The sequence below is a fragment of the Scomber japonicus genome, chromosome 24, assembly GCF_027409825.1.
Source record: "Scomber japonicus isolate fScoJap1 chromosome 24, fScoJap1.pri, whole genome shotgun sequence".
Lineage (NCBI taxonomy): Eukaryota > Metazoa > Chordata > Actinopteri > Scombriformes > Scombridae > Scomber > Scomber japonicus.
Window position 1 is genome coordinate 6,784,452 of NC_070601.1, and position 18,590 is coordinate 6,803,041.

Sequence of the window (18,590 nt, forward strand, 5' to 3'; positions counted from 1 at the left end):
GGCAGTATCCTAGATCCTGTTTTTTTTTCTTTTTGGTCTTTTTAATAGCAAAATAACACATCCCCCTCTCAATCTTTTATCCAAACATTAAATGCACACACAGCTGTACATACACCATCATACATGCACAGAGCATACTTACCAATTTCTCTTTGTTTTGTAATTAACTACAAAATTCAAATAAATAAATAGAATTGTGTCGCAGCTGCTGCAATTTAAAAATTACACTTTTGATGTAGATGTTAATCTTTCTAGATGTTAATCTTTTAGCCCTTTTATTCCATCCGTCTCATCCCTCCATCAGTCTCATCCCTCCCTCTCTCTCTCTCTAATATAGTTTACTTCTCCATCAGCTCCCCCATCAATCATCTTCCTTTCTAAACCTTTTCTCTCTTCCTCTCCCTCCTGCTCTACTCCAATCCTGCAGTATGAGTTGTGGGCAACTCGTCTCTAAAGCGTTCTCCGAGAGCCTCTCTAATGACCTCTGAGACCCGGATGCCCTGCTTCAGCTCCAGCTAATGGAGGGAATGCAATTAACTTCAACACTGGCACCTGAGAGGCTGGAGCGAGCTTGTGTATGCGAGTGGAAGAGCATTCGGAAGTAACAGATTACACATAATGGGATTACCATGACTCAGGAAACACCCAGTTATCAGGTTACGGATGTGAAATATGTGATTGCTTTATTTGATTACTCCAGAAAACATTTTCAAAGTGACAAAAAAGCATTTGGTTTGCACATTATTTTTTCTGAAAAAGTGTCAGCTAATGGGGATCTTATTTAATAATGCAGAATACATAATGGTTTTTAACAACAGCACTGTCCACAATCCTGATTCTTCAAACCAGAAGAAATAATCCACTTAGTTTCATAATCTACATTATATGTTTTACAGGCAAAGTAATCCAAAAGTAACAGAGCATAATCAGATTAGGTTGCTCAATTCGGCTTAATCTTGTGGATTAGGCTACTGATTGCCATTTTAAACTGCCAATCATCCAGATTGTATTTAACATTGTATTTTAAAAGTAGCATTCCCGTTCTTGTGTGTGTGTGTGTGTGTGTGTGTTTGTGTGTACCTGCTGTACTTGCCTGTTTGTACGAGGGCATCTTGAGGGAGAGGAGAGCGGGGGAGGGTGGGGGTGGGGGTGGGGGTGGAGGTGGGGTGCTGTTGCTAGGCAACGGGGGGCAGCGTATCGTTGGAGGAGTCTGTAGCTGAGTGGTTATGTACTGCTGCAGGCTCTGGTCTTTTAGTGCCCCCACTCCCCCCCCCCCCCCCCCCACACACACACAGTCCCCCTCCTCCTTCACCACCACCACTACTACCACCACTACTACTGCCACCCCAGCACCGCCCCTCCCTCCCCTTGCCCCGTACAGCTCTACAGTTACCGTCGCTAGGCAACTGCCTCCGTGCTCTGCCAGCGTGCTCGGTAATTGGCCGGTGGCATGGCGGCGTGCCGTTGCCAGATCCAGCCAGCTGCACTGACTACTGCCTCCTCATGTTTCAGCACACCCCCCTCTCTCCTTCACTCACACACACACACACACACACACACCCCGCCCCCTCGCTGCCGTTGCTAGGCAACACAGTCAGGCATCCCTGCCTCCCGGGAATTTCATTGGCCAGAGCCGGATGGCCCAGACCTGCTGCTCTGGGTGTTTCTGGGAAGTGAGGCAGTATGAAGAGATATGTGTCCACAATGGGGACATACATGCATGGATGGATGGAAGGAAGGGGACAGGAGCAATTTCTGTGTCTTTAAACCAAAACCACTTAAACTCAACACCTTTTTTATAAACAGAAAATTGCTCATTGAATTATCTGCCATAAATAATGTATTGCATACATCACTGTAGAGTTTTTTAGTGTCAAATTGAAGTGATTAGGTAATGTCTTTAAAAGAAAAATGTATATTCATTAATGATGTTTTTGCTATTTCATGACTGCTGACTGGATGTCATACTTTCCCTACTTGTTCATTTATCATCTCATCACTGCTGTAACCTAATGCACCTCTGCTTCTCGCCATCAAACCCAACATGATTCCTGCTAATGGAGTGGTCCGTAACGCGACTACTCGCCGAGGATATTTGAGAGGGGTCACATGTCAACAGATTTTTGTTGTTTATTTGCTTCGGCTCGTGCCATTCAGCTTCAAATCTCAGAACAACACTATCAACTTGCATTGCATTTAACTTAAATTGGGGCTCAGCAGTACTGTATATTATTGATTTCTCTTTAGGTTCATCCCCATGCACAAGTGTGCACACAATGAGTGAATTTCTTCAACAGCTGGTAGAAATAATAGCAAGAAAACCACTGCTGTGTCACACCGAGCACTTTTTTTTTATCTTGACTGTCTTCACAAAGCATTTGATCTATTGATTGAGTCCCTTTTGATAATCACATTCAACAAATTAAGCCGTTTTTTGTGCCGAAAGCACTCAAGCAGAGCTGGTCAGTGTGTCAGTGTGTCTGTATTCAACCATGAGTACCAGTCCAGATGGGATGTGACTGATGCAGGTGACATCTTCAGAGCTGGACGCAGCTGGCAGATTGTGGTCTCCTTGCCATTATGCCGTGCGACTGGCCTAATTATCACCACCCCTCCCCTGCCGGCATATCTGCAGCCTCCTCCTCTGCCTTAATCCACTTCTGCAGCACTTCTCTTCTACTCCACTTTTCCCTCTCACCTCCTCTTCTCACTCTCTCATCCACCTTTCTCTCCCTGCCTCTAATCCCCCTCCTCTCCACCTCCCCTCCTCCACCCCTCCCACCTTCCCCCCTTCATCCTCTCGCTCTCCACTTCTTCTTCTTCTTCTTCTCTCGCTCCACTTCTCTCTACCCTATGCTCCTCTTCTGCGTGTTCAGCAAGATTTGGAGACCAGTGGGAGCTTCTCCATCCCAGTGTTAAACATTGCCTTGCTCTCTTTTCAACCCCTGTAAAAAAAAAAGTAAAATAGGGGGCAGAGGGATGTTTATCAGTGAAATATAAAAATTGCATTCAGGATGTAGTCTTTTGAAATAAATTCTCTGGACATAAGCCAATTATCTGGATTTAGGATTTCAAGCCAGCAGCCACCACGCAGGCTTTTTGCATGACCACAAAAGAGCAGAGACAAATAAGTATGTGATTGGCAGATGAGCATTATAACAAGTGTGTGTGTGTGTGTGTGTTCTTTTTTTTTTTCATTCCCCAGGTGAGAAGCCGTACAAGTGCTCGTGGGAGGGCTGTGAGTGGCGATTCGCCCGGAGCGACGAGCTGACGAGGCACTACCGCAAACACACCGGCGCCAAGCCTTTTAAGTGCAACCACTGTGACAGGTCTGTCAAAAATGCAACTTCTCCCCCCCTTTCCTCTCCCCCTTTACATGTTTATCATCCACTTTTCCAAAGGGGTTATTTTTCCTGTTGTGTTTTGTACACAGTTTGGTTTCGTAAAGTAGCGCTACAAGATGCTGGTAACACACCCAAATTGTGTTTGGTACTGACCCAGTTTAAAAGTGTGCTGGCAGGATTACTAATGAGTGCTCCTCTGCAACACAAGCAAGACCCAACCTGCTCAATCTTTCAATGGGAATACAAAGGGTGCCTACGTTGGACCCTGTGTAGCATATTAATAGTGGGCTTGATTTTGAGGCTGCTTTCACACCAGGGGCAGAGGTGTAAAATGGTTGTGGAGCTCCCAAACGTCACTGATATGAAATATTAATTTGAATCTGAGGGTTTGGGCAGCAGTCTCTAATAGATTATGCTTTATAAAAATAATGGCATTATCAATGTTTTATGTATCTGTTAAAAGCTAATAACCAGTGGGTTGCCAGATTGTTTGGCTCTAGAAGTATCTAGAAATACTTTGTGTGTTGAATTAAGTTAGTAGTTGCAGCTTATAAACCTTTTAAAAATGATTCCTTATTCTACAATGGTAACATTTTTGATGTGCTGCACACGTAAAGGGAAAAAAAAATGTATCTGGAGAAATTCCAAAGCCAGCATGACCCAAAATACAGGTGTGTGTGTTACTGTAAATAAAGCCTCAAGCTGGCCCAGTGATTGGAGAGACTTTCCTGGAAACGGATGAATCCAGGTCTTATCCTGTGTGACCTGAGCACTGAGTGTCCTTGAGCAGATCCAACTGACCAGCAGGGCCACACACAAGCTTTTCTGTGTCTGTGTGAAAATCGTTCCAAAAAAAATGTAATCGTTCAGTAGATGGGGTGATGTATCTTTTGGACCATTTTTCCACTTCCTGTTTACTATCTTGGAAATCACAAAAGACCCTCCTAATCTCAAACAGAGGTATAGAGGTGCTCTGTCACTTTGAGGAGTTGATCCAATGTAATTTGCCTGCGACATCGGCTTGTTAATTAGCCACCGCTGCGTCTGTTTAATTATGAAGCGCAGCAAAAATGTTAATTTGTCGAGCTCCCTTTAAAATGTGGCTCCACCGACAGAATCATCAAGCATTCAGGGGCCATTATTTGCTATAAAAAGATCTTCTTGTCTCAGACACAAAAATCTTTATTCCTCCTATTTTAATTACAGCCTTCTGTCTGAGATCCGTCCCTCACTGACACCTCGGGGGTCTCTGAGCAATTTTGTCTACGGTGTCCCAGGTGAAAGTTTGGGTGGAAAGGTCATTTTTACTGTATATTATATGGTTCTATAAATTCTCTCCAGCTTTATAAACACTTTAATATACTATTAGTACACTTTTACACCTACATCCCCGCTGCACTGGTAAATTCTCTAAATATGAGCACAATGGTTTCATAACACACATATGTGCTATTTTGGTAGATTTTGCTGTTTCATGACAGGATTTAATTAATGTTAATTAAGTATTAATTTTTTTTTCTGCATGTAAGTACCGTTTTTTTTTTGGTATTATTAAATTCACAAAGATGTGATTTATTGTCACAGAAATGTCACAAAAGATTTATTGCATTTGCGACCTCTTGAATCATGTATAGATTAATTACCAAAGGACAAAAAGAAGTCCCTCTTCACCTGGGGTCCTTTGCCCTCGTGTGTGTGTGTGTGTGTGTGTGTGAATGAGTGAGTGGCAGCAGAGGGCCAAGCAGTGTCAACTTAATCAGGTCTCAGCTGGACAGACTGTAAATACAGTATCCCTCAGCCCTCCCCCATGACTTCCCACCTCCCCCCACTGCCAGACCCCCCTGCAGGCACATCCCTAATTCGGGCCCACCTCTGTCATGTGTCACAAGGCGCCCAACCCCTCCAGCTCCACACACACACACACAAACACACACATACACCCTGCTGAGATGAAGGAAGAGGGGAAACAGGGGAGACAGAGAAGACGGGGTGGAAGATTGAGGATGGTGGTGGGGGGTGAGAGGAGGGGAGGAGGAGACAGACCCACGGTGTGCCAGCTGGTGTCGTGCCCCCGAGTCGTGACTCATACTTTACCATCTGTCTCACAGAGCACACACACACACACACGCACAGTGAAACACACACAAAAAAAAACACTCCTGAACGTCTCCTGAGCCAGTCATTAATCCCACATGTGTTTGTTCGCACGCACACACTCATACGCAAAAAAAAAGCACACACAAAAAAGACACACACACACTCACACACATGCATGCAGGTGTGACAGTAAGACAGATGACTGGTGGCTCATCACAGTGTAACTCCCCCTCTTGGCCAAACACTGATTCATCTTGACATCTTAGACAGTTGCCTCTGTCTCAGTGGAAAGAGCCAATCTGAAACTGGCGTCAAAAAACAAAACTGAAGACAAAAAAAAAAAATCAACAGTTGCAGAACTGTGAGATGGAGTCTGACTCGCAAATGAGGGATTTATATTTAAATGCTATTTTGTTCACAAGGGTACATTAAACTGCATTATCTATTGTTGAATTTGATTTAGTATTCCATTGCTTGATGTAAGGAGTATTGGCAAATATACATTAAAAAAAGACTATTTAAAACATATTTGGCTGCAAATGTAAAACTGTGCTTAGGGGTCGGTATTACATCAAAGGATAAACTCTAGAGTCTTAATGCTGGTGTAACAAGCAGATTACATTAGATTTACCTTCAACTCAGATATAATTTTTAGACCTTCCACTAAGAAAAAATGACATTATGAAATGCACACAAGTAAAACAAGCCTCCATGTCAAATATTCCTCAACACACTTATCAGCAGAACATGCAGCCCCCCAATTACCTCAGAGAAAGCAACACTTTTTGCAAAGCACTTTTTCTCCTGGGAATAGAGCTGTAGTCTTAGTTCAGCACACATGGAACAGAAATACTGTTGATCCAGTAACACTGATGGCAAAGTAGGTCTCATATGATAGCTGCATCTGTGGAGTGGAGTAAACAAAACACCAGCTGAAAGCATACATTATGTCAATTTGTGGCAATCAGGTTGAAGTAATCAAACATTTTTTTAAAAACCCTCATGGAAAAAAAAATAGGCCAGTGTACTTCCAGGGCAATTTCACTTTTCAATGTGCAGCTACGCCCCAGCAATTCTGCAAGCCTGATTTCAGATGAGAGGCGTCGATTCATCTAATTTAGCTATCATTTTACAGCACATGTTTTGCTTGCTGCTTTTTTTTTTTTTTTCCTCTTCACCCCCCTCCACACTGTTTCAACAGATCCATCTGCGGGCTCTCTAGTTATTCATGGCGCAGCTGAAGTCATTAGGAGTGCTGCTGAAAATGCTGATTATGAATTAGTTACACATATACTAATTGCATGTGCATTAGTGGCTCAGTACTCACTAGCTAACAGCAACATTTAGCTCAATCGACAAAACAAACTTCTTTCCCCTGCATTGGTAACAAGCTAACAAGCTGCTCTCTGTTTCTCTCTCTTTGGTTGCAGGTGTTTCTCACGGTCGGATCACTTGGCGCTACACATGAAGAGGCACATCTGAGGAATTCAAGAGAGGTCAGCGGGAGTGGAAGAGAGGGGAAGGGGATGGAGGCGGAGTGGAAGAAAAGAGAGGGCGCATCATCTGCAGAAAAATAACATTATGGATGTCTGAAGGGGACAGCGGGATGGACTCAAAAAACACCAGATTTGGCCATTCTGGACTGGAGTGGAGGGAGAGGCACCGCACAGGGACGCTGACTACAGACAGAAACACAGGCAGGCAGACAGACGGCTCATAAGTGACTCTGTCAATCTGTGCTCAAACAGTTGGTCCATGATTCCACAGTGACACGTCGTCACCTCACAAATGTCTCCCAGTGTTGTCGCGTGGACGATACAGACGCTCCATCCCACCCGTCTTATGCGTTTCAGAGGGGATGTCACATGATGAATGGTGGACCACATGCCTGTAGTTGGCAGCTCTTTGTTTAAGTCGTCCTTTTGCAGACTTTGCAATTGTCCCTTGATTAAAACGCTTCCAAAATGTCAGCCCTGTTCATGCAGCAGTGCTCCACGTGCCAGAGTACAAGGATGCCAAACTGGACCAGTTGTAAAATAAGTGCACTGACAGCAGGATTGCTGTTCGCACTGTATATTCAAGTCTTCATCTCCTCTAAGCTGAAGAGCACAGATCATCTCCAACAGTAGCCAAACATCATCTCACAGGGTTTAGCGAGCAAGAAAGCTGGCTTTCACTCCCTCAAACTTGCCACAGCCTTTACAATTCGTCACAGGTTTTATTATCTATATATTGGACAGATAATAATTTGACAATTTTTCATCTGACCTTTCACATCTGCTAACTGGATCCATTTATAAATCCTTCTGGTTCGATGGCATCGGAGCACTTGTTTGAACAGAGCGTTAGATTGGATTCCCCAAAGACTTGAAGATGGGAGTGTGTTGCACTGATGTGCTGAAAAGACTGATTGAGGTCACCCGGAGGGCTGACTGGCTTTATGAACATCATCTGTTGAGGGTTAACACTGGATGAGGCTAACTAATCTACTCTGGGAAAGACTGTTCATCTCCTAGAATGTCAGCTGAAACCGAGCATCTCAAGAGACACAGTTCCTAAGAGTGTTTTTCCTCTCCAGGATTTTGGCTCTTATGAGTTGTTGTCAAAAAAACTGTTGCACAATTGACTCTTTGCAAACTTTTTGTAAAAAAAAAAAAAAAGCCCCAATGTCTTGGACTAACTAGGAGACAATTTGGGACGCACTAAACGCTGGCTCTCACATGCCATCAGAGCATGGACAGCCACATGCACAAGTCGAAGCAGCTAGCCGACTGCGATAGCACACCGAGCGCAAACAAGATCACTATGTATGTAAAGGCTATATTGTTTCTAAGAAAAGATTCTCCTATTTGTTAAAAAAAAGACAATTGAAAAGACCATTGGATGCAGCCAAAAAAGCAGAAGTGTCTACTGTAGATGCCTGAAATGATCTCTTTGGCCTTTGAGAGTGATTGGCACCTAACTAGCCACTGGGTCGAGGAGGGTTTAGTCCCGTTCACACCACACATGGAGAACTCTTCCAAATTCACAGCTCTTAAGACTTGATTTCAGAAAGCAACATTCAACAGCTCTTCTAATCAGGCCCTATGCATATCCAAGAACATTCCTGCTGACTTCCTGACCCTGTACACGTATGTCTGGATGCAGACTTGTTGGATGTGGAAGGACTTGTAGGAAGACAAACAAATTCAATCAATTGGGTGGCTCTTCTCCGAGCAAATCAATGTGAATGTATCTGTTGTAAGTCTGTACATTTTGCTGGGCCCAAGAAAACACTTGAACAGGGTTGTGATCATAACTGGTAAAATCATACCAGACACCACATGTGTTTATAGTTTCTCTTTTTCACATTAGAAATGAACAGTTTGACTTAGCTAGTCACAGCTGGTAGCTTTTCACAAGTTACTACACACTTTACTGGTCGTGCCGGACCGGCGGGAGGTCATGAGTGCAGATTTCCAGCGGGTGGCTGAAGGGATCTGCTCAGTCAGCAATGATAACTGCCCCATCAGCTCATGAAACTGCAATGAAGTGAGACCCACACAGACACATACATACACTCCTAGAAAACTGGAACATTTGTCCTTGGTGATCTGACTCTTGTCCAATAGAACAAAGACATAAATTCCACTTCTTACACGAAAAGTGACATGTCTTTTATTCCATGAATAGAAAGGAATTTAGGATTTTAAATGGACTCAAACAGAAAGCGCACACAAATCAAACAAGCAGTTTGGACAAAAGTAGATTTGTCAGGATTCTTAAAAACTCGACTGGGAGCTCTGTCAAAGTGTTTGTTCTTTATTTTACAAACTTTTAATACTTTGAGGCAAATGAGGCGCACAGCAGTCTGCTTTTGGCAAGGGAGACAGAAAATTGATTTTGCTCTGTATACCAGAGGCGCATTTCAATTTCGGGTATGAATGCAGCCCAGCTCAGTCATATCTAGACATGATCTGTCTGCAGCTCTGGAAGCAGATACATAGTCAACTCCTGCTTTGCATTAATAGGGAACACTCCCTTTTTTTAATGTGAAGGAACAACTCACACTCCCTTTTATACACAATATTGCAAAGACGCAAGTTTTAACTGCTGGTTTATTTTTAAGGAGACCAAAAATTGTCATGGGCCTTCTACTACAGGTTGCAGCTTACACACTCTCAATGCTACCAGTCATTCTTTATGTTTGTTGGCATTAATTAAAGTCACAGATACTGACAGTTTGGTTTGAAGACGATCTAAAAATGTGCGGTTGGAAATGGAAATGTCACGGCAGGTTAGCAGGTTTTTCCTGCGCAGGCCAAATCTCCGTGTGGAAGATAAAAATGAAGAATAGCAGTTTAACCTGTGAGTTAAATATGTATCAGCAATGGCAGCTCTAGGTACTTGTGTGTTTCAATATTTCAACGGGGCACAAAAACACTCTCCTGTTGAATTGAATGGTTGCGAATGTGTGGGAATGTGCATATGTTTTGTTCATGTTCTGTACCAATCATAAACAGCCGAGGATTTTGGACTGAGACACTGAATGTGTTAATTTTTCACATTCACTGAGAGTTTTTGAGGAGCCGAGACGTGGAAATATCCCAATTACAGGACAGTTTAAATTTGGTCTGACTCTTGTGACTTGACATAAACAAACGATTTTTCTCCGGGGGTGCTCCGGCAAAAAAAAAAACTGGGAGATCAAATGTGAATGTGTTTTTCTCAAAAGGTTGTTTCATGTCGTCTCCGAGGATGCGGTTCAGTTCTGTGTCATCTTAATGAATGATTGTCAATTCTGCTGTGCCTGTGTGTTCTTCGTCTATTTGTATTTGCACTCTGAATTTTTGGAAAAATCACTTGCATATCTGATGTTTTCTGTCCGCTTGTACACTACACTTCACACAAATGACCCCGGGTGATTAAACGCTGATCACAAAAGTCTGTATAGTAGCTGTTTTATACACAGGTGTAAACACACATACATGCATACACACACTGCAGGCATGCAAACACACCCCTCGCATGTAGACACTCCCTAAACACACAGATTCATACAGTACAGTACATGCAGGCAAATACACAAAAACATACAAATCTGCACATGCACAAGCACATACCGAATCTACTCACAAATACACACACATACACACACATACAAACACACACTCTCTCTCTCCGTTCTCCTTGTGTGTTTTTCACTGTTTTTCATGCCACCTTGTGAGAGTCAGAGATCCAGACTGCAGCTTTTCGCTCTCAGCAGAGGAAAGGAGGAGGAGTGTGGGGGGGGGGGACACACATTACTATGTGTGACACCACTTCTGTTTCCACCAGGTCTGAATTTCAAATCAAACGCACCCCCTTTTTCTACCAGCATTCCCTCATCGCCTCCCCCTCCCTCTCACGCCCCCCCCCCCCACCCCCCCTTCCATTTTCTCAGATATGATCCCTTTCAACTCCTCTCCTCTGTCCGACTCCCTCCTTTCCCTCCCTCGCACCCTCCTCCACCTTTTTCCTCCGTTGTCTTTCTCCTTTCCTTTTTTTCGCTGTAGAAAGTGTTTCAAATTTATCATTTGTATATTATGATGTATGGGTACGATAATGTTCTTTATTATGGAAAAATGAGAAAGATTTATTTTTGTTACTGGTTTGTTTCATAATTCCTTTTTTAAATTGGTATTGTAATATCTCTATGCAAGGAACTGTTCGGTGAATCGTTTTTATTTAAGAATGTAATTATGTGTAATAAATGGTAGAAGCAGTTTGGCATGGAGTATTCATGGAGTTCTTGGCTGGTCTGTTAATGGCGGTTTCATCCTGCAACAATATGCACCTAATCATCCATCTCCTCTTAGAATATTTAATGATTTCTTATCAAGTCTCAATCACAGAACCATTTAGTTGGCTAACAATGACCGCTCAGAGTACATTCACACACCCTTTCGCTTTTACTCTCACTGACCAGAGGGCTTTTAAGCAATGGGTGGGTTTTTGGTTGGTGCTTCAGTTGCGCAGTTAAATCTGCAAACCAACTGGGTAAAAAGTGGGCAGGAAAATTAATTTACACCCTCCTCTTTCTGCTATTTGCAGCAAATCACCCCTGGATGAATATTAAAAAAAAAAACGCCTCTGATTTATCGTTCCTTTTGATCAAACACAGAAAATGGGCCAGAATACCTTCACTTTGCCTGAATGCACACTCCCTCTGAGGGATCTACGGCATGTTAATTACATCTGTTACCAACCAAGGTGATGACTTATCCGCTATTCCTGCCTTTTGACCATGACTAGTTGATAAAAGGGTAATCGAATAACTAATGGCTAATTAGGGAGTAATTACTGCCTGGTAAATGGCCCTATACAGCGTATTAATTCTCCTTGGGTCTGGCAGTGAGAAACTCCCATAAGGTTTTTTGTTTCATTTAATGCTCCCTAATTGAAATGGGCACCCTCATCAAGAAGCTTACATGTATCTGTCAAAGTTAATGTTCTTTTATCTGTAATTACAGGCAGATGCACATTATCTACCTAACTACACCTACTACGTCCATTTCAGAGACACGTTATGAAATTAGAGACGGTGGAGTCATTTTTCAATAAAGGTCACCCGTCCCATGAGTGCTTCCGGATCGTCATTTTCATTACATGTGGTGGAAATGAGGTTGTATGTGAGCTCACTGCAGAGCTAAATGGTCTTAATATGGTTCGGCAGAGAAAGAGCCCCATTTACATCAACACATAAAGCGGTCACACATACGTCCACAAGTACTCCGTCATGCAGTAATATATGATGAACTTGATCGGCTTCATTTTGGTTAAAGTGAGCTGGACAGCAGTTAGAATTGAAAATGCACACGTTCCCACACATTTCCCTCTTTTCTAATAGGACTCGACAGCTGGTGAATAAAACAGAATCAATGCATAGGCAGTGTGGAAAGAGGTAGATTTGTTATCCGGCTAATTACACCAGGGATCCCAAGCAGAATAATCTGAATAATAGAAAAGCGGAGTTGATAAACAGAGCTGTTGAATGCTCCGTTACATGTACTCCATAACCCTGTCCCCTCTGTTTGCTTCCATTCATCTGCATCAAATGATAGCATCTATGTAAATCTGGTAGGACAACAGGATTAAACCATCCCATGATATTATCTTGTTGTGATATTCCACACATAAAATGTGTGTGTGTATGTGTACATACTGTTTATTCCTAGCAATTACAGAGTGAGTATTTTAGTATCTACAATGCTAAATTCAACATAATGTTCCAACTGAGAATGAATTTAAAGGCTATTACCAAAAGTTCTGTAAACAATCTTAATCTGTAGTAAAAATTGACTATAAAAAGCAAATGTAACATTCAGTAATGCCAAAAATTAAGACCACGGGACAGATTTGATTTTAATTTCCAGACATTTCAGACATCTCATTGTTGGATCCTGAAGGCTTATCGGCTTGCCCTTGAGTCGTCTACTGTCTCCGCTCCACTATTCACCGCCGAAACACCTGAGCACATTCAGAAATCTTGTTTTTGTTTTATATACAATGATTCAGCCACAGCTCACGCCATTGAAGGAAGGTATAAATGGTGTGACCGACGTTGAATTGAAGCAACTGTAATGAAAGAAAAGACCGATTCTTCGTGCAAGGCAGTGATTCACTTAACCGGCAAAACATAAAACCCTTTTTTTTTCATGTGGTTGTGCAACAAAAGATTTCACCGAGAGAGCTGCCAATGCCTATGGGTGTCTTGTAGGCGTTTGGCAGCCATATGGGGATGTTATTGTCACATCTGGCAATGTGGAGATGCCAGTATACTGGGAAGAAGAGCTACAAGTTTAAAGCCTCCCTCACAATATCTTATTCCATGCTTAGACCGACAGTGCACTCTGACTCTGGTGATAACAAGAACTCCTTACTACGATTACATAGAACTACTTAGCAACTGATCCGCATGAAGACAAGCTTCAATCTGGAGCGCCTCAAAATCTCCTCTTGCGATGCCTACACAGAGCAGAGTTCATCTAAAATGAGAATGAGGCTTGTCCTACAAAGGGGTTGTAAGGCATGGATTCTTTGGTTTCATGCCACGAGCAGCCAAGTGCTTAGATATTTCCAATTATAGGGAATATGTCGAGGTGGCCCTCTGTAATTAAAGCCTAATCATCCTGGTGGATTCAGAGAAGCATCCTCATCAAGCTTTCATTAGTCTCCCTCATCGTGATGCCCAGCAGCAGCCCAACCCCCTTTAGGGATGCTCAGATAGGCTCTTTCCAAACCAAATCGCAGTTATTTAATAGTGTCAAAGTGTAATATCAAAAGTTGTTTTCTTACAGCAAGTGAGATGGTTTCAACCCAGAACTTTGCAACCAGAATCAATCAAAGAATATTAGACATTTGCTTGTTATTTAGCAGTACAATTGTATTCGGGACTACACTGGATTTTGCATTGTTTTTATCTCCCAAAAGAAACATCTTCTGTGCTAAATTTGGAACCACACTGTGTTGGTGTTTTTTTTTTTTTAAATTCATGAGTTACCAAAGCACAGACCCCCCCCCCCAAAAAAAAAAAGAAAGAAGAAGAAGACTTTCTACACAACCCTTGAAACAATAGTGTGCATTTGTCCCAGATGTAGCGTTCTGTTTTTAAAGTGTTTTCCCTTTCCATCTGGGGCAATGTATAATGTGTACGTATGTGTTCTCATTTCTTCCTCCAGCTGCTGAATGCAGTTCATATGGATAGATTTGATTTGATACACAGACAGAGATCTTGTGTTTGGAGAGAGGGAACGAGCAGCTGGATAGGCTGGTGGCCTTGCCCTCTGAGAGAGATCAACCAGAGCACCGTGTGAGAGCACCTGGCTCTCCTATATACTGCCTGCTTGACAGACAGCACAGACACCTGGAAGCCCAGTGAGAGAGCGCAGTGTAAAAGCCAGTGCTGCTCTACAAGGCCATGCATTATGCAGGAAGCTCTCTCTCTCCCTCTGCCCCCTGCTCTGCGGTAAAAATAGATCAACAGACCTGAGCGTTCAGCTCTTTTTTATGCTTCTCACTTTCACTTGGATCTCACCAGGTGCAGCGGCTGTTGGCTCCTGCCTCGCATTTCTTTGCCTGTGTTTGAATGTTTGTGTGTGAGTTTCAATACGCGCATGTTTGCACACACTTTTGTGAGCGAGTGCTGAAGCATGTGTCAGCCAGGGTTACACTGTTTTATCAGTTTGCCGCTGCACTTGGATTTTAATAAAAGGCAGATATTAGTCTCGCAGTGGTGTTTCCTGCTATTATGACAGGAATGGTTTGATCACATGGAGTCACTGGTGGCATGGAATTTGTAATACCTACAATAAAACTTGAACTTTCGGGCCACAAGTAGGTGGACACCCTATTTATTTGTGTGTTCTGGGTTTTGGGCTCTTATGGTCTTTTAGTTGCAGTGAAGGGAAATTGTATTTATTTTAAACATCAGTCTTAAAGTTCCTCTCCATTCAAATGGGTTTTGCTTATTGTTACTTCACTTGGTTTTGTGAGATTCACTGTGCAGATGTATGTGCAGAGTTTGACAGCCATTTTCACATTTATCTGAAGGGGGAACGTTTCTCTGTATTCATTGATATGCTTTCACAAGCATGATGTTGAACTTTGCAGTGAAGGAGGAATCATCTTTGGTTCAGCAGTTAAGCTTTAATATTGAACAATATTTACTTATCCATCATTTTCATATTCAATGAAGGAAAAAGGAATAGATGTGACTTTAAGGTTTTTAATTAGGTAATTGCACTTTTTTGGAGGAACAATATGTCTGGGGGAACTTTAAAAAAAAGACTAAACTAATGCTTGTCAAATTTACAGATATCAGTTTTGGCATAAAATACTGACTGCAGACGCATTTATTTGAAAAACCCATATTGGTCTAATCATAATATCCATAAGAAATTTGTGCAAAATGTAACATGCACTGTGACCCAACTAAAAAAAATACATGTGTATGAATGTATGCATTAGCTTACTGCATGCACATGTTGCACATATGTATAAAAGCCCCTTGTTGCCGAATGCAATGGCTCCCTTTAGACCATTGATCCATGTCTATGACCTAGGTCCCGACTCCTCCTTGATTACCATTCCACTGCTAATTAAACAGTCCTGCTTAATGAGTCCACGTTGATAACGAGGTTGGAAGGAAAGGTCACCCTATCATGCTCTCTTCAACTGGACACAGTCAATACTGACCCTTCCTGAGAGGACAGGTACACACAGAGAAGTAATCATCTGAACGATAAAGAAAGCAGACACTTCTTTATTGAGAAGGACAGATGAGTCACAATGTGCTTGTGCAGAAGTGACTTCTTTTGTGCTGGTCCGTCTTATGTAAGCTTTCAGAATTTGATTTGTTTGAGCTGCCACTCTGTGAGGAGTGAAGGAGCGCAATAGCAAAATATACACTGACTATAAAGTGTATTACATCTTTTTTTGTCAAAAGGTTTTCAGTGCTTCCCTTTAGATTTTGCAGCATTTAGACCATCATAAAACACTAAAATTCTGCACTGAATATCAGACTAATAAAATTCATCTAGTGCATTAGCAGCACTTTAAGGGTGTGGTGGTTTTGCATGTTTGAGCCCATTACCTATGCATTCACATTACTAGGAATTGTCCAAAGCATACTACATGTTTTTTAAAATCCATTTGAATCACATACAAACCAACTTGCAAAGATTTACTACCCAATTAAGATGGTGAAACCATCAGTGTAGATATTTTCTGTCCTTTACTTTTTTTGTCAAAAGTTACATTTAGTAGATTCTAGGGATTCGTTATTGAAGCATTCAAAGAAGCTTTGACATGGAGGATTTTAGAATGAGCTGTTAAAAAAGCACTGACAAGCTAGAATTTGGGAGGAATCTAACCTGGGAGATTATTAAGAAAGCGTGGATATAGTGGAGTAATATTGCCTTTTCCAGCAATGGTTTTACATTACAAGTACCTGAATGCACCAAAAAAACTAAATTTATAGATATTGAAATCAAACCCGGCTGGCAGGCTGATATTAGCTATTTAATAATAGAGACAATACTGGCTGAATATATTGGTAAGTGTTCATTTTATCTTGGCAGAAAGGAATAAAGACAGTCCAGAAATAAATAGTAGGAGCACAGATATAAAAAAAGTAGGAATGTTGTATGAATATTAAATGAAATATTCTTCAATACATAGGACCTCTCTTTGCAAGGAGAACGTGCTTTTGCTGTATTTTCTAGGCGAGCCTGTAAATGTCCACAGAAAAACCCAGAGCCAGACTCACAAACACACGACCTATATATACTATCTGGCCTTCTCATCATTTATCTTACAGCGGCAGAATCAGGATAGATTGGTTCAATTAGACGGGCCTTTAATGTAATCTGTTTAATCCATTTCTATCATCAAAGCCAATACCTACCTCTCTCCTCGGAGAGTGGGATTAGCCCTCCGAGTGCACTACAGAATGAACGTCTCGGCTATAAAAATGCAGCCTCAGAGTCACTCACATCTCCTCGATATTTGTACTTTACAACTGGCTGTGGAGAACACAGAGTGTCTCAAGTGAAGTTTTAATGGGTAAGGATTTAAGATCTTCATATCCTACTGGAGATTGCGAGCACTGTTTGGCACGATGCACAGTGCCACAATAAAAAGACAAGGGAAGATTTTACTTTTCCTTTCTTATCAAACACAGCTTGACTGAGAGAGAGAGTCGATTTCATATTGGTGATGGGGAAAAACCACAGGAATGGGTTGCACCAGTGACTGCTAAATCCTTTGTGTGTAAAGTCAGTCATACGTTCACAGAGACTAGATTCAAACTTGTGGTTTACTAAATTGGGTTGCGTCATTACAACCTGAGACATGTCTTGTCACTGTAGCATCACAAGCTGTAACAGAACTTCAAAGAACAAGTTTTACAGGGCTGCAAATCCTTTGTAAATGTATGACTTTCCTTTATTCGTTTGCATGGATGGCTAAATATGTGTATTTCAGATTTGATAGCACTTACATTGTCAAAAAACCAAACCATTTCAGCTAACCTACAGTTATGTGGTCATTTAGTTAAATGTAATTGGCACAAACAGTTCTTGGAGGTATTTTTTTGGAGTTTACATCAGCATTTTAATGCCAGGTCAGATGTGCTGAACAAATTCCATTCTGACCTCTTTTACTCCTCAATCAAAACAGGTTGCAAGCTAGTTTAGTGTATGTATAAATAATGACAAACTAATTGTTATTTCTACATTAAAATTATACATTTTCATTGTAATTCAGGGTTGTGATTTCCACAAATGAGCACTTATGTTGTCACCAGTTAGCTTTTACTTAAGGACAACCGGTACACCTGGCTCCAGAACTCCAATTTTGGTTTGACTATCCCATTTTCCACTCGACTGTGAAACCTATTCAAAAAGCCATGACACAATTTCTCCTCTACCCTCCAAAAAATGCATGGCTCTCAATGTGGCAGGAAGACCATTTCCTAAATTCATGGATTTCATCCAACAGCTGCAATCTGCTTTTACCTGCTGAGATTTCCGCAGGGAAGTGGGATTTTATACTCAATACCCATCTATCCATCCCCCTACCCTGTGTGTCTCTATGCTGACACTGTCAGAAGAAAGAAGAAAATATGTGTCCAGGTATTTACAGCTGCAGACATGTCCCTATTTTAGGTAGAAATATATTTTTTAAAGATGTGTACTATACATTTGCTGCACAAAATAACATGTTATATTGACTTTTTCCACAATTCTTGACTCAGTTACATACATTTCCTCTGCAGTCAATTTAAAATTAAGATTTTTTTCTTCCTGCACCTGCTGTCATGGAAATAAAAAAATAACAGTTTAAATATGGTATAGACTCTAATATGTTCTACTCCAAGGGTGGATTACCTGTGTGATTGCCTTCCTGGAGAATTCCCCATGCAGTATTAGCAACACTGCTCGTCACAGTCGATAGAAGCACTCCCATAGCTCTTTTTTATTGTGGCGAGAATGCCTGCAGATATTAAAGCAATAGGCTACATGAGGCTGCTTGTCTGAGTCCATTGACTTTGTGTTTTTAATGGCTTGAGTGTGTGTGTGTAAATGTGTGAGGACACAGTAATAAGACTTACTGATAAAGACCAAGTGA

General features: G+C 41.7%; 1 protein-coding gene across 1 annotated transcript in view; it reads left to right on the forward strand.

Annotated features, from left to right (window-relative positions):
* The window catches only part of LOC128354360 (Krueppel-like factor 7), a 33,485-nt gene extending 26,562 nt beyond the window's left edge, over window positions 1-6,923 (forward strand). The window contains exons 3-4 of the mRNA XM_053314597.1: window positions 3,206-3,329; window positions 6,872-6,923. Of these exons, the coding sequence (XP_053170572.1) occupies window positions 3,206-3,329; window positions 6,872-6,923 (176 nt within the window). The remainder of the gene's footprint in view (window positions 1-3,205; window positions 3,330-6,871) is intronic.
* The last annotated feature ends 11,667 nt before the right edge of the window (window positions 6,924-18,590 follow it).